This window comes from Acomys russatus, chromosome 17 (genome assembly GCF_903995435.1).
Source record: "Acomys russatus chromosome 17, mAcoRus1.1, whole genome shotgun sequence".
Lineage (NCBI taxonomy): Eukaryota > Metazoa > Chordata > Mammalia > Rodentia > Muridae > Acomys > Acomys russatus.
The window spans coordinates 6,615,260-6,637,525 of NC_067153.1; the positions used below are offsets into that span (position 1 = coordinate 6,615,260).

Below are 22,266 nucleotides of genomic sequence, written 5' to 3' on the forward strand. Positions count from 1 at the left end.
TCATCAATGAATTTTCATGCAGACTTTCCACCCCGATAATATTCATTTATATCTTCAGTCTCACACAGCAAGAAAGACACAGTGAGGCAGACAGCTTTTGCTTCTGAGAAAAAAAAAAAAATCAAAGAGGCCTGGAGCGATGATTTTTCCTGAAGGATCTTGGGGAGTTGAAATAGCAGGCGCTTCTCCAGGGCTGACAGCGCGGCAGGGAGGGGAGCCTCACAGCCTTTGCTCTGTTCTCGCCTTTGAAGAGAATAAAAGGCATTCAGTGTAACATTCTCCCTCACAAAGAGAAACTGAATTCAAGCTAACGCCAAGAAATGTTCTAATCAAAGTAAACACTAAGCCTGCTCCTACAGGAGCCCTAAGCAGCGTGCGAGCACATCCGGTACCATTTCTTTTGCTAATCACTGGCGTTTTTAATATAATCTTTCTGAATCACACGAATAATTCCAGTAATGTGGAAACGACAGAAACACTAAAGCTTGAGGCTGGTGGTTTTTTTTTAAAGAAGACAATGTTCAACAATGAGAGAGAGAGAGAGAGCACTGCACGAGGGAGGCAGCTCTGCAGTGTCCCTGTGCTCATTATCCAAATCCCTGCTGTCCCAAGGGTTAAGCATGGTTGTCAGGTGTGACCGTGCGCAGTTCCCGAGTACATAGAAAATGAGACCTGCGTCCAGCAGTGCTCCAGCAACACACACACACACACACACACACACACACACACACACACACACACACACACACACACCTTCATCCACCAGGTCAGCTTCTAACCACAGCGTCAGACCTTCACCCTGTGACAACTGTCATCTCTAAAGCTTTACACTTAAGATGCACACAATCAAGGGCCCAGGAAAACAACCGGAAAAGCATCTCAATGTTTTTTTTTTAGTGTGTTTATGCTTTTGTGTTGGGCTATACTAACTAATCGCTATCCTGTGACCCACAGGCTATAAGCTGGACATGTCTGCTAGTTTAAGACTCTCCTAAAGAAACATACAAACACACCTCACAATTTAAAAAGATAATTAGAATCCAGTAAAACCACCAAATGGCAAAAATGTGCATTTTGCTAAGTCGGTGAAAGTGATGTCTCAGAGATGCTAAAACTGAAGCACTGTCCTTTAGTACAGATTTGGCAGAGAAGGAACAGAAAACAGTGGAGGGAAAAGAAACTGGAAAAGAAAAGATGGAAACAGTAGGAGTTTCAAAACAGAAAGTGCCCCATGTCAAAAGGCAGAGTGGGACTGACCAGTGTTCAGGGTCTCTGCATACTGGCACCCACACTCCTCCAGAATTGAAGTGTCACATGCTGCCAAATACTTCTAGAAAACTGTTTTCCAAAAAGTTATGTAACTTTCCTTTAGTTTCTCAATTTTATTCATTTTTTCATGCATTCTAAACCATAGATCAGATTTAATTTATCTTTTTTCCACATAAATTTCTAGTTGGTTTTAAAATATTGACCATGTAACGTGCTCATAGTCCAGGCAGGGCTCCCTGCCTGACCTAGCCTATTGCTTTGCACTCATAGAAGATTCTCTAGGGCTGTTTTGGAATATTCCCTAACACTCTAGAGAATGGATCTTTAGCTAGCTCAAGGCCTATTTCTGCCTTAGACTGCTGTCTGTCTATGTTCTAAGACTTATCAGTGTTCCCTCTACTCTGAAGCTCGGGACTCCTTAAGGGAAGAAAGATGCTAACTTTATGTGCTGGCACTCATATATTGACACCCACCCTGAAACACTTACTTGGCTCTTGCTCAACCACCACACCCCAGATCAGGAATGGCCCTGCATCCTGGTTCCAGCTGCATCATCTTCTTTGGTCTCTCTGGATTTCAATGTGATGACTTCTCCTGTGTAGGGTGTACGCTTCACTGGCGTCGGCGTGCACATCTGAAACAGAATGCACTTCATTTCTCTCCCGTGCTTTACTCACTACTTGAACCCCATGTTAGCAGTAGTGCCCTTCTGGACTCGGGGTAGAGACAGCCCTGTGGATGTATGACCTGCATCCTGTGTCTTACACGTGACTCTCCCTCTGGGCTGTCTTCTCTGTTGGTGTTAATATGCATCACAAAAAGAGTGCTGGGGAGGTGGCTCAGTGGACAAAGTGCCTGCCACTCAAGCTTGGGGATCAGAGCTGTAGCTCCAAAACCCAGGTAAAAGTTAGGCAGGTATGGCAGCTGCTTGTAATTGCAGCCCTAGGGAGGCAGAGACAAGGGCAAGATGGTTAGCTAGACTTGCTGATCCGTGAGTTCTGGGTTCAACCTAGAGCCCTTCACTCATTAAAGAAAAGTGTAAGTGTAACAGAGAGAGGCACATGAGGCCAACTATGGGCCTCAACCTAAAAGGCTTGTGCACATGCATATGCACTTACATGTGTCCACACACATTCAAACACCCATATACACAAGCCAACAACAACAACAAAATCCTAGGAAAGAGGGAGAAAGCTAGGAAGTGTTCCATCTGATCTCACACTCTTGTAAACCCCACACCATTCCCGATAGCCCCCTTTCCCATTCTGTTTTTTTCTTTTTCTTTTAAAGTGGTATTTAAAATATTTTTAAAATATCTGTTATTTTACATATCTGTAAAGCATATAAAATTATTTATTTTACATGCATTAGTATTTTTCCTGCTTGTGTGTGGCAGTGCCCACTGAGGCCAGAAAAAGACTTTGGGTCCCCTGAAACTGAGTTACAAATGGTTGTGAGCTGCCATGCTGGTGCTGGGAATTGAACCCAGGTCCTCTGGAAGAGCAGCCAGTATTTTAAACCACTGGACCACCTCATCTGCCCCAACTACCCTTTCTTCTTGCTTCCATCCAAGTTGCCTGTGGTCTCAGAGTGCTTTCCCCAACCCCACTCCTCTCTCTCTCTAACAACTTTCAGATATCTGGCTGCACAGTAGGATAATTTGCATTTGTGCTGCATTTTCCTGGTTGCTTTGATGCATAACAGGCTTTCTGTTGAATCTCACTTCTTTAGTGACCCACTAGGCAACAGACTGAGAGTTAACTCAGAACCTGAAAAGTATTCTCAACTTTATGAGCAAGAGAATTCATGAGAAGGACCTAAATCACAGTATTTAAAAACATGCGCATAACTTCACTGGTGAGAGAAGACGATGCCAGTTTCAGGGGTTACGAGGGTGGGTTCTGGAGCCAGGCAGCATGGACAGTTCTTCACGCCTTTCCTCAGCTCCCTTTGCGCTAGCTGAGGTGAAAAGCTGTACTGCACTGTAGCGCTGCTGTAAGAATTAAACATAAAGTATGTAGAATAGTGCCTGTTGCGCAGTACACCCAGCGAATGCAATAATACGCAAAGACACACATAAGCACACACAGATTACTATGGGCCTCACATTGGTGACTCAAACTAATATACTGAAACGATAACAGCCTGTGGGCTGGACCTGAGGTGAAGCTTTCTTTTTACTCATTATTTGAAGGGAGCTAACAAGTTAATGCCTGCCTCTGGGCCTGCATCCTCATTCATAAAATGGTAAATAAAACCCATCTCTCAGAAACGTGACAAATTCCAGAGGCAAAGCATTGCCTTCTCTGGCTCACAGTTCTGGAACTTGCAGCATGATTGGAGCACCAGGCAGTGAGTTTCTCTGTCCTGTCTTACGTCTGTCCTATGTCTGTCAGGTCTCTGCTTGACCCGCATCATGGCTTTCCTTCATCCTGGTCCTGTTGCCATCTTGAGACACACAGACAGAATCAATCTCCCATATGTGCCACTCAAGTGATGGCGCTGGTCACTTGGAGGCCTCACGTCGGAACCTTAAACTTACCTCACACCATGGTCTCTGACTATATCCTTCATCTCAGGTCTTTACCCCTGAGCTTCTCTCTCTTGCGGCTGTAGTTGCGACACTAGGTTAGGTAGTTAGCATCCAAAGCAGGCCGCTTCTGAGAGTGGAAAAGGCTCCTGACATCATGAGCCACCATAACCCAGGCACTGCAAGCAAACCCAGATTTTCTAGCACTGTCTTGCTATCCTCTTTTGCTTACTCCACTTTTGGCAAACCCCGTGGTGTGTTTCAGTGAGTGCTTTGACGGAACAAACATAGTGGGCAGCCATTTGTGCGCATGCCGGTGAGCAACCTGGTCTTCCCCAGCCCCTGCCCCGCCCTCCTTGCTCTACAGCAGTTCCTGGACTTTAACTACTTGGTGTGCTCAGTCGCTACCTTTCTGTGTGTCCGGAGAACCTTCCGGACAGGCTGCAGCACCAAGTGTACTGTTCTGCAGCAGTGGCTCTCAACCTTTCCAAGGCTAGGACCCTTTAATACAGCCCCTTGGGCTGCGGTGACCCCCAACCGTAACATTATTTTCATTGCTGCTTCGTAACGGTGAGCTTGCTACTGTTATGACTCATACTGTAAATATGTGCCTTTCTCAGCAGCCTTAGGTGACCCCTGTGAAAGGGGTCAACACTCACAAGGTTGAGAACTGCTCTTCTGCAGGCTGGTCAGCTACTCTAAACATCCCTTCCCTGGATCCTAGCTGCAGACTCAGGAACCATGCTGGAAATTGCATGGGATTTTTGTTCTTGTTTTTTGGGGTTTTTTTGGGGGGGGGGTACTTTTGGTTTTTGCTTTCGTATGGGCTAGGATGCCTAACCTTCTTTGGTTTGTTTGTCTCTCCCAGAGGACTGAGGCATTACTCTGTTGTTCTGTAATGATAAATATAAGCAACACACCAATAAATATGAGGAAAAAGATTTGTGGGACAGAGAGTCAAGGCGTTTCTCAGATTAGGCCCTTTCTTCTTGCATGAGGCACTCTGGCCCCTGCCAACTCCTCTTCCCAGCTTCCTGTCTTGTACTGGCCAGGCATTACTTTCCAGGCTGCCCTTTTCTTGCTAATTAGTTGCATTCAATGCCCAGGTCTCGGGTCACTCGGTGTCTAACAATCTCTTTCTGGCTGTCCAGTCACTGCCCTGGTCAGGGCACTACGCAGCATGTAACCTGATTGTCTCCACTGTGGTCACACCATCTATGCCTCTGACCCGCCTGCCAGGTCCAGACTAAGGTTGTACTGTTTATCTGCTTCAGAGGCTTCCGGTGGGCGAGGCCTGGTTTTTCTACCAGAATGAGGAGGAGGGCGTGGCCACTCCTGCCCACACTGCTACCCTAGAAACAAATGAAGTCCTCTCAAGTGTCTTGCTACCCTGCACTGCACAGCCTTTCACTCTAATGGGCAAGTTACCATCAATCTATGTCAATGAAGGTCTTGCTTCCAGCTTCCCAGAACTTTTAATCTTTGGACATTTTCCTATCCTTAGAGATGCATTGTGTATCCTCTGTCCTGGCTGGGCTCAAATCATCCTCATGTCTGTGCTGGTTCCACTCCCACCCCTACCCTCACCCCCACCCCACCCCCACCCTATCCCACCCCCATCCTCATCCCCACCCCCACCCCACTCCCAACCCCCCACATACATCCCATCCCACCCCCACCTCTACCCCACTCCTACCCCACTCCCATCCCACTCCCACATCCATCCCAACCCATCCCCACTCCACCCCACCCCACCCCCACCCCATCCCCACCCCACCCCATGCCGCCACTCCCCACCCCCCACTTCCCCCACTCCCACCGCCACCCCCAGCATCCTGCTCCATGTGCTTCTCAGAGCCTCAGAGTCATTCACTATGACAAAATGGCACTCACTCTGCAGATACGGTTCAGAACTGCCAGTGCACATTTGTTTTCAAAGTAAATGTAACTAACCTACCACGTTTAAGAAATCGAGTCTTGCCCCTTTGCTCTAGTGACAATGACAAATTTCCACAGGAAACAGAAAGAGCAGCGTACTATAGAGCCCAGATACAGTGGGCCCAGGGATCAATGCTCATGGATTACAGTGTTGACCACCACCCCACCCCAGTGTCCCCTGCGGAAGGCATAGGAGCATACTTAATTCTCAGCAGGTGTTTAATGAGGCATAAAACACACAGATGAAGACTGGGGTTATCTGGATTGAACATAGTGGAGTCAAGCTCCTGCTTGAGGACCTGTTGTTCTCATTTGCTCTGCCTCATGGGCCAGCTTTCTCCAGCTCCCTGGCTGTTTTCTCTTGTTCTCTGAAGTTGGGGCTGCCTGAGCATCAGTAAGATCCCTCTTTCATCTCTGTCTAACAGTTGCCTTGGTGACCTTGGACTTGGGAATTTACATCTATATTTGATGACGCTTAACTTGATCTCCTGCCTTTATCTCCTCCATCACTGATTCCTCAGTCCAGATAGCTAGAAAACCACAGCAGAGAGGAACGTAAAAGTGGGTCATGAACAAGGCCGGATGCACTAGGAGCTGGAGCTGAAAGCGGTAGGATGTGAGCCCTTCGGGATCAATGACTGTTGGCTCACTGGTACCTGTATCCTAGGACCTTGAATCATGCTCAATAATCAACAAATATTTGTGAAATGAATGGGGGATGCTTGGTTATTGGACCGCTGGAAACTTTTCTGTTGAGAGCAACATTATTTAAAAGTATTCAACAACTTTTTCAAGTTGTATCCCAAGACACTGGGGACCTGAGGACATATCTAGTATGGCTCATGCCACCTCTCCAAGATTTTGTAATCACACTTCAGTACCAGTGGCTTCCATCTCTGTTGGCATAATGGTCCTGTGGACTGTGTACAGTTCACTCTTGTTCGTTCAAATGCTGATTTCTCTACCCCACTCTCTGGTTTCAATCCAGATATTGTATTGTGGTGTTTATCCTAAGTATCTCCTGTCTCAAGTTTGTATAAACAAACACGTCACCATTTGTTCTCTGTGTTGTCAATAAAAACCAACTGGCCAATGCTGAGCAATACAGAGAATAAGGTGGGACATCTGGAACCAATGAGGGAGGAGAAAACCAGGAAACATCAGGAGAGATGAACGTGGGCTAGGAGATGATTTATTTAAAAGCAAGTATAATGTAGGAAATCTGAATGGGCGGAAACTATCCTAGCATAGAAGTTTAGGATGGAGTAATTATTGTGCACCATTGTGCTTAATGCTAATTAAATAGATCCTAGTCTCTTTGTGTGGTTATTTGGGTATAAAGCTTGGTTAAAGAGTAACCACAGATTTTATTAAAATTATTATTAATATTAAATATTAATAATCTTTCAACACATCTCAATAGTACTATAACCAAATAAGATGGCTTGAAGGTAAATACACGTGAAAAGATGCTCTGAAAGACACAGAAAGCAAAATTTGTCCCTCATTTAACAGAATATGGGTAGATTATTTTAGCAGATGAGAGTTCAATTTGAGTTCATCATATTTAATTATGATTGTCATTGTGATGTGTTAATAGAAAGACAAAATGAGAATTATATGCAGTGCTATGAATAAACATTAATTGCAATCATCACTATATCTACATAATTAGAAAAGTGCTTTTTGGTTAGTTGATCCAGGGGAAGAGGAACATGTAAATTGATAGAAAACGTGACTGTATTATCTACCTAGAGAGAAATGAAGGGATGCAAGACTTTCTGAAAATAGCGAGAACTCCTTAGACCTCAATGGAATGACTGCTACCAGGCCACCCGTGGGGACCAAGAGACTCAAATATCCATAAAGACAACAGAAACTCCAAGTACCAGGCAGCACATACTGGCCTGACTTCAAACAGACAAGTTTACAGCAGCACCCTGAGAATGAAATCCAGCCAGCCTTTCATGAAGTTAGCGGGCATTTTGGACACACTAAGCTGAGCCACCCAGTGGTTTCCAGGGAGTCACTACAACGTGAGCAGCCCGTGGGTTCAACAGGAAAGGACTCCACAGTGCAAACTTATGTGCTTTGAACTATTGTCCAACGACAGTGCAGCGTCACCTTGGGGCTGGCTCCCCTGTTTAAGTCTGTCAATAGAAGGAGGCCTTTCACTGCTGTAGAGAGAAGACTGACGACCCATCTGAGAGACAGGAGGTGGGAGCTACACACTAAGCAGGGATGACACTTTACAATTGATGTGCTTTATAGTGAGCCTCAATTTCTTATTCTATAAGACAGGGTCACCACCATTTATCTCCAGGCTTGTAAGAATTAAACCATGACAGCTAACTGATGGTCAGTGAATGTCACTGGCTGAACAGTGTTGAATGGTCAGATAAAGCAAGGACAGACCACAGGTTGAATGTCCCTCAAAATGCTTGAGACTAGACATCTTTTATATTTTCAAGAATTTTGGTTGGGCATTCTGTGCTATAAAATTTGACACTTGATGTTTTCCGGTGTTTCAAGGCAACGCTTTAAAAGATTTCAGATTTTTAAGTATCTTAGATCTCAGAGAAAGTCCCCTTTGTGCAGGAGTGGCCTGGTACATATTAACCTCAAGCCCCACTCTTTCTTTTCTCCCCATCCTTAGCACCCCAGTGGTAGCACTTGCCTCTTTCTGGGATGCAAATGTGACTTTACATCTGCTTCTAAGCTGCCAAGCTGACATCAGTGAGCAAGGACTGGACAGTGACGCACACAAGTGTCTCTGTCAAGCCAAAGAGCCAGCTCCAGCATGCGCCCCACCTTCGCTTGTTATGAGCCATCAATCCAGCGAGTCAGGACTGGATGGCAGCTGGTGACAGGAGTAAAATGACTTTTCTCACGCTACCACCTTGAGAAAGGCATTGACAAACTATAGTGTTGGAAATGGAAAATACCCATTTCAAGGACCAAGTCAGTCATCCACTCAATTTTCTCTTATCTAGAAAGAAAATTGTGCTTATCGCTGCAAAGATACAAGGCAGTTTAAAAGCTTTGGCAGCAGTATTCCAAAACCATATATTTCCCCAGGAAGCTCCTCTGAGTCCTCTATAAAGCGCAATGTGACTGCATTCTCCAGGAAAGGTTGCAGTTGCTTAATACCAAAGACAGAAAATAGCTCAAGGATGGCTCATGTTTTCAGTTTTTGTTGAAAATTATAATACCTTAAATGCAGAAAAAGTCCAGGAATATAATCCATTTGAAATTAAAGACCTTTTTGTATTTGGTAAAGAATTAATAATATGTAATTTGCTCTTTCAGGAAACTTGAAATATCTAAGTTTATGTTATGTTTGTCTTTTCCTTTTATTTCTTTCATTTCTCCTCCCTGCCTGTTAAAGTTCTTCCTTGAATGGCTTTTTATGTAAAATTTAAGTATTCTTAATGTTTCATCTTTTTATTTAAAAAATTCTGGGAAATATTAACTACCTATATTAAATAATAATAATAATAATAATAACAGCAACAACAAATTTCCTCCCCCTCCTTTTAGATTCATGGCCTTTTATTTTGTACTTAAAATATTTTAAATAATTTTACGAATATAAGTCTTTTGGCTACATATATTTCTGTGTGCTACGTGTATGCCTGGTTCCCCAGGAAGGCCAGCAGACTGTATCAAACCCCTTGGAATTGGACTTACAAATGGTTATGAGCCACCACATAGGTGCTGAATCTTAAACCCTGAACCAGGATCCTCTGAAAGGGCAATGAGTACTCTTTACTCCAGAGCCATCTCCCTAGCCCCAACTTTAATTTGCTCTTTAAAATATTTATTTTTATCTGTTATGTGTATGCCACATGCGTGAAGGTGCCCGTGGAAGTTAGAAGGAGGAGGCATCAGATCCCTTAGAGTTGAAAGTACGGGAGGTTGTCAGCCATTTGATGAGACTGTTGGGAACAGAGCCCGGGTCCTCTAAAAAAGCAGCAAATGTTCCCAGTGGCTGAGACTTCTCTCCAACGCTTGAACAAGCCTCTTAGTTCCTCATTTCAGTCTTGAAAGTGAGGGAAGGCACCCTCCTTGCCTCCACATGCTATTCTATCGGTCTCAGCCATGTAGTTTGCCTTCAGGAAGGCTCGCTCATTAAATGTTAGAACTGTTTCTACTGAGCACACAGACAAGCAGGAAACCCTAGGGTCTTTGCAGTAACCACTTGTCACCTGTCAGCGTCAACATTTCTAAACTAACCCCACAGCAAGCTCAATGCCATCTTAAACATCGTCTGTGTTGTAGAGCCAGGGTGTGGCTCAACAGAACAGAGGCCTGAGATCTGTCCTAATGTGTCACCCTGCATGGGGGGAAAAAAAGAAGAAAAGGGAAAGACTGGTGGTAATATTTAAGAGTGCTGGTTTACCTGAGCAAAACCTTGGGAAATGATTTGAAAAGTGGAGGTGTTTTGTGTAATGGACCCTGGGAATCCTCAAGACAAACAAAACCATGAGCTGTTAGAACAGAAATCAGAGAGGCCGCGAGGACTAAACGAAGTGGGTTGGAAAACAGCTATAGAGTTCTGGGGCGGGGAATATACATTTGAAAAGCGGAAAGAGGAGACGTTCCTGAAGGAATCCAGGTGTTACGGGGACCCTACCGGGATGAGCATGAGAGAAGACTGCTGGGCGGAGAGCCGAAGCACATGCTCTGTGGGCCCTGGCCCGCAGCTCTGGGCAACTTTGTTAGTACAAAGTAACAGCAGCTGCCTGGCCACCCTCAAAATACACGATTCCAAATTTTCTCACGTAAACTTAAAAAAAAAAACAAACAGTATTTCGGTGCATTTAGTAACATTTAAAAACTACTTAAGACTGGACAAACTGAACATGAAAATGCAAGATAAATTAAAGAACCTGAAATGTTTGAGTTTCAGGTGAGAAAGCAGAGCCCAAAGATAACAGGGAACTTCCTCTTCCCCCGTACTGCTTGGCAGTGCGTTGGCAAGGGAGGGCTCACAGTCAGATCTCCCTTCCCCAAACTCCACCTCTGGAGGCTACCCTGAGAAAAAGCTCCTTGTGAGTTCTAGCATAGCTGCTGAGCTGAGACACACCCGCCTTCCCCCATGGTATGCGGACAGGCAGGCCACGCCTCCCACAACAGTTTCCAGCCAATGACTGACGCCATCTGGAGCTAGGCGACCCAGAGACCCAAAAGATTCTCCCTAAACAGAGCCCTACCTGGCCTGAGCTGTACAGCCATCCAGAATGTGTCCCTCACTTTCCTGCCTTCTTTCTTCTCTCTTGGCTCTCAGTGTTTCCCCAGCTCCTTTTATAAACGTCTCTCATAGGTGTCTTCGACAACCTCCCCACGCCCACCCCTACCCCCACCCCCAGGTAGCTGGAACTATCTGGATGCCTGGTTATTGATAGTGGTGAGCAGTTACCCAAGGCCCAACGCAGAAAACGAAAGTCAAGAAAACTGGAAGAGACACATCTGCAAACAGCCAGCTAGGGATTCATGCCTTGAAAGCTGATATGTGCTCTCTGGTCAATCTTGACGTGCTAAACCACTGTGAACAATAAATAGCAAACCTGGCACCCCAGATGGCTAGATGGCACTTGTCACTGCGGTATGGCTCACCTGGTCTCGCTGCTTGATTCGTTTGTAAATGTATTCAGCAAACGGTTTGCGTGGAACGAACTTCCCATCTCCTGCCGTGACGTGGAAAACGCCTGCTTCATACACCACTCGGCCTCTCGACACCGTCACTAGCGGCACCCCATGGCAAACCATGCCCTCGAAGATGTTGAAGTTAACGGCCTGATGGTGACTTTTGGCTGAGATCCTCCTGGGTTTGTGAAACCAAAAGAGCCCCAGATCATCATCGGCTTATCTGGGGAATGCAGAATGCCGCTACAAGAGGGCTAACTTGGAAGAAAGCCCAGCAAGGCCATTGGGCAGGGCTTCATCACCGTACCAGGAAGCTTCCAGAACAGAGCAGACCACTAACATTTTATTGCCACGGTATCGTATTCTTTTTTTTTTTTTTTTTTTTTTTTTAATTTTTAAAATTCCATTTAATTCTAGTCAAATGGCTGCGACAGCGGCAGTGTGATGCCTGTGATGCCTGGCATAGACATTGGGGGTGATCTTATCTTACGTTGTAAGAATCAAACACTGGCCCTAGTGCAAACTGAGAGGCAGCAGGAGATACACAGGTATCGTATTCTTGAAGAGGAAAGTCCTCTTTAAGGTAACAGAGGAAGGTAGACTAGGGTAGAGCACTGTCCATCAGGCTGATTTTTAAAAAAGCATTTCAAAGAACAGCATACCCCCACCCACACCCGGCTCCACCCCCCCATCACGTGCCCTTACTTTTCAGTTAAGAGGCATCCTGAGCACAGATGAGCATGCTGGCCCTATACTCAGCTCTATAGAATGCTGGCTTTGACAGATACAGTTGAGGCTCCCTTCCAAACTCCATTCTCACTCCCGCCTTTCAGGGGAACCACGATTTAACAGTTATTAAATTGAATTTGGCAGTTCTCAGGGAAAGAAATACACTTTGAAAATTTTACCCTGGTCAATGGCAAAATTAGAAATTTGAGAACAGTTGGAATAGCTATGTTAAAAATAATCACTTAGCATTTCATATCACATATTTGCGTATTCATTATCAACTGCAGTGGCTCATTTTAATTTAATTTAATTTTTTACATTGACAGATAGAACTAGGTACTTGCCGTGAGTAACTTGTTATTTTGATGTAAACACTATGGCCTAAGTGGCTAGTTAACCTAACATGGCATGTTTTGGAGAGACTACTTTAGATCCACTGTGTGACTGCTTCTCTAGTGTACAGACCCAGGGGTGAAGTTTCTGGGTCATATGGTACTTGCACGCTATAGTACAAGGCTCTTTCTTACAGGCGAGGGAGTCCAGCAAGGGTCACTGCTCAGTAGGAAGAAATACAACGTAACTTTAATTTCACATCCTGAGAAGGAGGGAAGGACTTGCTGAAGTGTCTAGTTACTAAATAGGAAAATGAAGACATTCGGCATAGACTGAGCTGTGATGAGATGTTTGTCAGTGAGAAAATACTTAAAAGAAAGAGAAAGCCACCAAAGAGGCAACATAGGGAAAGGCCAGGCTTTCAGGTTAGAATGACATCTGTGGCTCTTACAATGAGTGTCAAATATTCCCACAGCCTGGGTGTCACCTTCTAACACTTCATAGCTACAGCTCTATGCCTCTCCCTGTACGATGTCGCGTGAATGTTTTTTTTTTTTTTTTTTTTTTTTTTTTTTTTTTTTTTTTTTTTTTTTTTTGACTGAAGCTTTCCAGCGCTCCTGGGAACCCTTGCTTGTGGTGCATCTGCTCCTGGGGACTCTTGCTTGTGGTGCACCTGTCAGACTAATGCTTCTTGCAGCCTAAGAATGAAGGCCAGAAGCAAGAAAAAACAAAAAACAAAAACAAAAAATACGTCCCAAGTTTTTAACCAGCTGATAAAATCTAGCAAAATCAAACTTAAAAACAACCTTTAAATAAATCAATTTAAGCTGGGTATGGTGGCACACATCTATAACCTCAGCACTCAGGGAGGCAGAGGCTGGTGGATCTCTGTGAGTTTGAGGCCAGCCTGGTCTACAAAGTGAGTACAGGACAGCCAAGGCTACACAGAGAAACGCTGTCTTGAAAAACAACATCAACAACAACAATAATAGTAATAATTTTTAAAGCAAATTAAGTAGCAAAGCATTCTCAAGAACAGAGGAGATGAAGGCCAGCTGTAGATGCTGCTTCTGAGAAACCCATTTCCTTGGAGGACTCAAAGAACAAATGGCTTTTAAAAAGCTCACAAGGGAAGAGGACAAAGCCCTGCCCTTCGATAGGCTGGATGAACAGCTTGTGACTGGTGAAGGATTTAGGACCAAGAGCATCTTTTCTTGTGTGAGATCTTTCTTCTAGGCCCTCTTCTTCATCTGGGTTGAAATCATTCACATCACTACAGTGCTGCAAGCTGGGATCTGATTCACTTGGTGTTTCCAGAGATGATCAGGATGCACATTTTTGTATAGGCTGAACTCTGCTAAGATTATATTGCAAAATAAATAAAGTTCAGCTTGGACTGATGCATTGGTGAGGTTGCTTTCCGAAGAAGGTAAATTGGTTAAAAATGCATGCTGATGTGTAGGGTCTACACTGGCCTGCAACGTACAGGGTCTAAGATCTGAAAGGAGAAGTGGACACAGGCCCCCATCTCTAACCCAGAAGCAATAGACAATTGATAACCATTTGCAAATGAAAAATTAGTGTTCTCCAAGGGAGTCTCACTAGGGAGACAACGTGTCCAGCAATAAACAACCAAGAGAGAATGAAGTCAGTGGCATCTTTGCAGGAGATTCCTTATCTTACGATATCATGTCAAGGCCCCTTATTTTAAATTTGTATCTTATTTACTTTATTTATTTTTTTCTTCTCTTGGTTTACCCTACAGGTTCCTTGTGTATATATAGTATGGCCTCCAGCTTAATGATTTTTATGGGGTTTCTGAGTGTGGAAGTGAGCGAGTCTCTGCATCACTGTCTGTGCCTTTTCTTGGGCTTTTTCTTCTCTTTGTTTTGTCCTACTCTAATGTGGTCATTTTTATTTTATTTTATTATTTTCCTTAGACGCCTGTTTGTTTGAAGTATAAAGGGGGTGGACCCAGACAGGAGGGATGTAGGAGGAACTGGGAGGGACCCACAATTAGGATATATTTATTATTTGAGAGAAAAAAATCTATTTTCTTTTTTAAAAAGATTTATTCATTTATTATTTGTACAGTATTCTACAAGCCAGAAGAGGCACCAGATCTCATTATAGATGGTTGTGAGCCACCATGTGGTTGCTGGGAATTGAGTTCAGTGCCTTTGGAAAAACAGACAGTGCTCTTAACCTCTGAGTCATCTCTCCAGCCCCCAAAAATCTATTTTCAATAAAAGGGAAATTAATACTCATGAAAGAATAATTAATTGTAAAGGAAAAGAGGCCATGAACGTGATGGTAAGTGGGGAGATGTACATGGGAGGGCTTAGAGAAAGGAATGGGAAAAACGTTGTAATCAAATTATAATCTCAATTTTTAAAAATGCATACTGAAATGGCTTTGTGAAGTGAAGGGATGGGAGAGAAACAGGAGAAAAGCTGAAGGCAGGAATCTCTGAAGTTAAGGAGAGCATGCTAGCAGGAAAATACGATGTACACACAGTGACTGCCACTACAACATTTTCTGCACTACCGAAGAAATGAAACATAACAACTTCCCACTGATTTGTCAATAAAATGTTGACATTTGTGAAAGATGCGAGTAAGAATATTCTAGGAAAGCAAAAACATTTTATATTAACCACAAAGAAACAGGCTGAGTGTGTTTACTACCCCCAGAGAACACACACACACACACACACACACACACACACACACACACACACACACACACACACACAATTACGAAAGGAAATATGGGGGAAAAAGACCCAGAAGACTTTGTGACTTGAGTTGGGATTTTAAAAGGAGGTTGACATGGAAAAACACCAAATCAGATTTCTCGGCTTCACCACATAAAGGTCATTACTTTATTTTCTCACCCTCAGGGTTAGCATCTAAGAGATTCTTTATTATAAGGCATTACATAAATGCAGTCTCACTAACACGTGGTGAAAATTCTAGGCATTATCACCAGCAGCTAAAAGAATTGCTTCCACTTTCACAAGGAAGGTGTCTGACAGGGTGTCATCGGCACCCAGCTTTTCCCTTCCAGCCAGAGCTGTAATTCTGTGGCTCTGGAGAGCTCACGTCTGCGTCTTTGTACCTTCAGCTCTTTACCCTGAATGCCCTCCTCGGTCCTCTACCCTCCCTCCCTAAAACACTGCCCTCTGCCAGTGTGCTCACAAGGAAATGGTAAGTGGGGCAGGTGATTCTCCTGTTTTAATTATTGCACAATGCGTACATGTAGCCAAACGTCACACAGGAGCCCATGAATGGCTACGATTGTTCTCAATGAAAGACAGATAGAATCGTGGATCCTAGAATCTAACCCCAGTGCTCTGGCAAAACTGACTCCTTTCTGTGCTGAAGCCTCAAGTTCTCTGAGTTCTATTTTGTTTTGTTTTTTAAAAAATATTTTTTGTTGATTTATTCATATTACATCTCAATTGTTATCCCATCCCTTGTATCCTCCCATTCTTCCCTCCCTCCCACTTTCCTCCTACTCCCCTCCCCTATGACTGTGACTGAGAGGGACTTCCTCTCCCTGTATATGCTCATAGGGTATCAAGTCTCTTCTTGGTAGGCTGCTGTCCTTCCTCTGAGTGCTACCAGGTCTCCCCATCCAGGGGACATGGTCAAATGTGGGGCACCAGAGTTTGAAAGGATTTGTTTCGTTTTTATTTCTGCATTTCTGGGGATGGCAACCAGGGCCTCAGGCATGCTGAGTCAGCATGCCACCATGACCCAGCACATGTGTTATCAGGATCTCTTGAATCTTTTCTGGATCCAGCCCTTTTCCTAGTGGGCGTCCCTTCTATGTCACAGAACAGGCTGTTTGATGCTCATTGCATAGTAGGTGCTTTGTACATATGAACCAGCCAGACGAAAGGATTGCGGAATTTTTCTCCTGCTTAGTCAGGTCAGTTTTGTTTCTTATCCTTGGTGACGTGACTGTGTTCTGGAAACAGGACATTGAATTAAAAAGAAAGGGAACACACAGTCCAGGGGCTCTGCCGAGGGCCTAGCAGTCCTGATAAGTGGCACATGTTAATTAGTAATGACTAAGTAAAGGTGTTATAGCTGTCATCCTTAGTGGCATCTTACCCTTTACACGAAACGGGTTCGTCGACACCAGCAGTCCTTGGCAATGACAGGATTATCAGGCGGGAGTGCAAGCTAAGTCTCATCGCTCTATTTCTTTAGGGCTCGCATAGTTCACTACCCAGAGACCCTGTGGGGGGAGGTCAGGAAACACTTTCACCTCTGGAGGACGGTCTGTGTGTAGCCCTGCTGTCTTGGTTATTTTTCTGTCATGCCGTTATAAAAACCTCCACAAAAGCAGCTTAAGGAAGGGAGACTTACTTTAACCTCTGGTATTTTGACAAAAATCTCCCTTTCGGGGCCATCTCAAAATTATAAATCTGAGATTTTTCTTGAATGCCAGGACTGAGGCCACCTGCAAGCTGTCCCTTCAAGGGACTCTGGACTGCTGAGTGCTACGCCTTGTCTTCTGGCCTCCTCTAGGCCTGCTGTCACAGCACCAGGAAGCAGCCCTGCCTTCGCCAACACCTCCCCACATCTTTATTTCACTACCATGTGATATCCCTCAGATTTTATAAGTTTCCAAAAGAGGCTGCTTTAGGTGTGAAGGGCAAGGTCAGAAATCTCGTCCACCAGTCTGGTTGGTCCTATGATATGGATAAGTGGGCAGTGTTGCAGCAAGGACAGAGGCAGCGGCACACATGTCCGGGCTTTAGCTGCAAGGGAGTCCGTCAAAGGCAACTTGTGGTGAAGGACAGCAGTCTGGGAGGCAGCTGGAGAAGGTCTCTTGCGTGTCTTGAGGCAAATTCTGTTCTTAGGTGGGACGCACCCACAGACTCAGAGGTGGGGGTGGGCTGAGTGCTGCAGCACTACCCTGAGCAGTCAACTTCCATCTTCGAAGGTCAGAATTCCAGACTTCCCTTAAGAAACGTCTTTTCCGGGTCTGGGGAGATGGCTCAGAGGTTAAGAAGACTGTTCTTCCAAAGGTCCTGAGTTCAATTGCCAGCAACCACATGGTGGCTCACAGCCATCTATAATGAGATCTGGTGTCCTCTTCTGTCATTCAGGCACACATGCGGGCAGAATACTGTATAATATATGGAACATACTGTATAATAATAATATGGAAATATATATGTAGAAAAAGAAAATGAAACCTCATTTCCTTGTTGGAGAGAGTCTGGTGAGACTCCGGCCATGGTACCCTTCTGTTCCCTAGGCCAGGGATGGAAGGGTATATCTGCTTTCCCAGTAACAAGAAGAATTGAAATGTTTAGAAGGTACAACCCCACACAGACCACACCTATCTGTTAGGGTGTCTGTCCCATGATGCCCTGGACACTCCCCTTTCAAAGCCACAACTGAGCCTCTGAGTTCCCATTGGCCTTCCATAGGCTGTATCTTCACATGAGTGAGCGCAATTGGTAACTACAGTCTGCGGCCAAAGCTTGTGTCCTTAGGAGAATAAAGCCATTAATGAAGAGCGATGTGCACCATATTTATTACAGCACACTTCACAATTGCCAAGTTACAAGAGACAAGCTCTAGTGCTTGTCAACAGTTGAAATGGAGCTGGAAGACCCACTACATATGCCCAACGGAGTATCATCCAGCCATCAAGAAGAACAAACTACTGTTATTGACTACAAAATGGAAACTAGCAGAAGTCATTATGTTAAGTGGAATAAGCTCAGCACAAATGCCTCACGTCCTCTCTTAGATGTGAAGTTAACAAACAAACAAAGTGTTGGCCTACAAATAGAATAGTGATTATTAGAGACTGCGATGGTGCAGACGGGCAGCAAAAACAATGAGGCTGAATTTGACCAACCTGGGCTATACAAATGCAGGAAACGTTACGCCGAGTACTACTTGTATGTACAATTAATTCCTAGTTACTTATATGTACAACTAATTCATAGTGGTTTTACAAAGAGAGATTGCATGGGTATTTGTGAGGCAGAGTACAAATGGCCTGAGTGGAGAAGAGAGCTTCAAGCAAATCTGCCTGGGGGACAGATAGGGATATGTAGCAAGGGTCTCACTCCACTCATGAGCAGAGCAGAGCTGCACTACCACAGTCAGGTACACACATGGGCTCACTTTCAGATCCCTCATTACTGACCAATAGCTGTCCCAGTCACTCAGAGGGCAGCACCCTTCTTTCCCTGCAGTGAGCAGGCTCCCCAGCCTGTTGTCTCCTCATTAGCATGCTGACCTCTGACCTTTGTCCGGCTCACCCTGAGCTGTGTCATGGGAGTCACAGACAAGTCTCACGATGGAAGGAGGTGTCATCCCTGTCTACCGAGCCCCAATTTTGGTTTACACATATCTGAGGCTGATGATGCCCACAGGGGAACCGAGGCCTCAAAGAAAACATCAAGCTGCTTTCTGACATAGTCAATAGCTCTGATGCCACTCACATCACAGCTGCAGAAAAACATTCTGTCCTTTTGTAAATGGCTTTCTACCAACCAGCCAGCCAGCCTCCTGCTCTTGTAGATGAGAAGAAGATCACCGAAGCAAAGCCGGCCCAGGCAGCAGCCTCGCCTGTGAGCATCCCAAGAGAGCACTGTGGCTCTTCCTGAGCCCAGAACAGTGACTTATCTAGGCTTTTCTATTGTATTCATTCTAACTCCTTCATTTTATCCATGGCGTGAATTGATGGATTCCTATGAGATTGCCAGGAGAACCAAAACACACAAAAAGGAAGTCAATAGAACCAGCACAGTGCTATTAGGGGCGTCTGTAAAAGCATACCTCATTTCTACACATTATGACACCTTGTACACTCAGCAGGAAACAGTAATAGTTCATTGTTAAGCCTTTTCTATTGCCTAGGAGGGAGGGGCAGTTATCGTTCCTGTGCTATGGAGGAGGCTTAGGCACAAAAAGGATTAATACTTCACTCATGGATCACAGCTTACATTTATGTAGCGAGGTATGGCTGGGAGTTATTATATAGATATAGATAGATAGATGGATAGATATGGCATGTAATATGGTATGGTCTCGTGTCTCTGGCTTCAGATGCTGGGCTGCTACCACTGGTTAGAAACTGGGATTCGAGCTTTATGGGGAGTCTTGCAGAAAGTACACAGTTACTGAAAACACCCTTCAGACCCAGGAATAAGTAGACAGTCCCTCATTTTCCACGCTTCCTGGTGCTTCCTGGTCTGGTTTCTGTGTGGTATCAAAGGATTATAGACGCTAGTAAATTTCCCTTTGCTGGGCTCGGCCAGTCATTCTCAACGTGCTCACTCACGGCACAAGAGTTTTGTTTTTCTGACATGTGGTCCAACTGTCTATTTCAGACTACCTCTCCTGTCAGCTCCCTGGACATGACAAGTTATATAAGTGGGGAGCAGAGGAGGCGCGTCTCTGGCAGTGCTAACTGGTGCTACTTCAAGTGCATTGTCATCATTAAGCAAACTTGCCGCTTGCTGCATCCATCAATCTTCGTCCCTCTGGTCAGACTTCTACATCAGCTTCCCACAGACACGGAGACGGGAGTCGCTGCAGCCGCGTTATTAATCTAAATTGGACAATAGCTTGGAACTCGACTGATCCCCGATGATGAGAAAACATTTAGTGCAGATTCCTAAAAGTGCTGCCCAAACATTGACTTAGAGGAATAAACAGATCCTGCGCCTTGCTCTTTTTGCTTTTGGCTGAAATATAGGCCATGGATGGTAGGTACAGATCACAGTGGCATAAACTGTGCTAGACACTAGAAATGTGACCTTGGGGCAGGCACCGTGTCCTTCACCCCACGCACCTCACACAGCACTAAACATCCAGAAAGCATTTGTATGCAGACTTATTTATGTGGAAGCAAGTTATTAGCAAATTTCTGTGTTGCTACTTAACATAAATACTGCATATTTTAATCACTAGCTTTCAGAAAATGAGAAGCTAAAAATAATTTAATGTTGTGAAGAAACAGGAATTGAATGTGAGCCAGCCAAGCTAGCAGGCAACGAGGAGGCACGTCCTATGAATGCTGAGCAGGTAAGTGCTCGGAGATGAAGGATGATTATTGGGTTTTTGAAAGGCTGGTCTACTGCCCTGGCCAGTCAGTAAGAGTTAGAAACAGCTTCCTGGGGCGGCTGTGGAAATGGCCTTATAATTTTGTGATTTACCTTGGGCGTGGGGGGGGGGGGGAAGGGATGGGGGAGGCGGGGCTACTTTGCCTTTGACAAGATGACATCTCTTGACATATTTCCCAGGCATGGAGTGGGTGGGAAAGGATTTGTTTCTTACACAGGAATCAACCATGCAGTGTCCTTCTTAAGAGTACCTCATGGATCAGGCACCTATGGAAACAGAAGATTGGGACCAAGAAATAGCTGAGGGGTTCAAAAATCTACTCTTCTTTTTTGATGGAAAAAGATGACCTATTTTTCCTCCACTCTCACCGCAGGAGACAAAAAAAGGATTAGTGAGCATAACTGCTGACAGGAATGCTGGGAAAGTGGGTAGAGCAGGTACCAGCAGGCAGATAGTCAGAAAGCTGATGGTCTGGAGGAAATCCACAGAGGCTCTGCAGCTAAAAGAAGTGGATAATGGGCCGGAGAGAGACTACGGTCTACATGGTCGCAGCTCTAAATGCTAACCATGATCTCTCGGTTCCTTTCAGGCAAAGTTTTGGGCAGTTTTCTGGTAAAATTACATGATTTGTTTGTCATCTACTGAGTAGCAATAGTCACTGTCCACTTTAGATGACAATGTGTTTGAGGTAAGACTTAAAGCACCATCTCACTGAACCTCACAGCAAGCACGTGATGGTAATCTTCTTAGCATGCCCATTGAGGCTTTCCAATCTCAACGGGGAGGACACTTATAAGACCTCTGTAAAAAGCAACCTTGGTGGGTCCTAGGAATGGAACAGGTGGCTAGGCTTGGCAGCAAGCCCCTCCACCCACAAAGCTACCTAGGGAGAATCTTGCAGAAGTTCCTGAGACACCCTACCTTTATCTACAAGGCGTCATCACAGGCCTGACATAGTGAGGGTCTCAGTGATTCCAGCTGCAGCGACTTAAGGCAGTTCTAACCAGAAGGAAACTTCTGCGCAAGAGGCAAAGGTAGATCTCTGAACTCTGTGTAGGAGACTGCCATTAAACAGGGAGAAGCCGCTCGCTTAAACCCCATAGCAGGCTGTGCACTCTTATCTGGAGACAGGCTGAGACATGGTACTTACGTAGTAAGCAGGTGCCACCTTATATTTATTTATATACTTCTTTGCTTAATGGTGACTATTCAAAATCCCCCACTCAACTTTTTAAATTGATGATCTGTCCTCAGCCTGCTGCCTTCTAGTGCTTCATCTACCCTCCTGACGCACAGCATCTCTGTGGCTCCGCCGGAACCCAAAGAGGAGCCCGAGTCCCCATTAGCAGCATACTGTATGGCTTGTGCTTGACCCAGACCAAATGGTACCTGCTTCTAAGAGGCATAACTAATGAGCTTGCTGGCTCCTTGGGCATTGAGGGAGCACGCCTATTCCAAGCAGGCACAAGGCTTCAGTATAAGGCAAAGATGGGGGAAAAAACCCAAAAAACCCAAACCAGCCAAACAAAAAGACCTGCAGAAATGCAGACTGCCAGCCTGACTCAGCTTCTCCACAAAGCAGGCCTGAGGGCAAACTCACCCAGAGCTGAGATAGGAAGGGAGTGATGCCCAGGAGAGGGTGATGAGTTATCTGTCACAGCCAGACTCTGAGATCCGCTGACTTGAACAGACTGGGGAAATAATAGCATA

The 22,266-nt window shown here is 44.9% G+C and overlaps 1 protein-coding gene across 1 annotated transcript in view; it reads right to left on the reverse strand.

Moving 5' to 3' along the window:
- Nucleotides 1-1,786: 1,786 nt before the first annotated feature.
- Nucleotides 1,787-22,266, reverse strand: part of Dpys (dihydropyrimidinase) — a 76,619-nt gene continuing 56,139 nt past the window's right edge. Inside the window, exons 8-9 of the mRNA XM_051159520.1 lie at nt 11,357-11,564; nt 1,787-1,903 (exon numbers count right to left, since the gene is read on the reverse strand). Of these exons, the coding sequence (XP_051015477.1) occupies nt 1,787-1,903; nt 11,357-11,564 (325 nt within the window). The remainder of the gene's footprint in view (nt 1,904-11,356; nt 11,565-22,266) is intronic.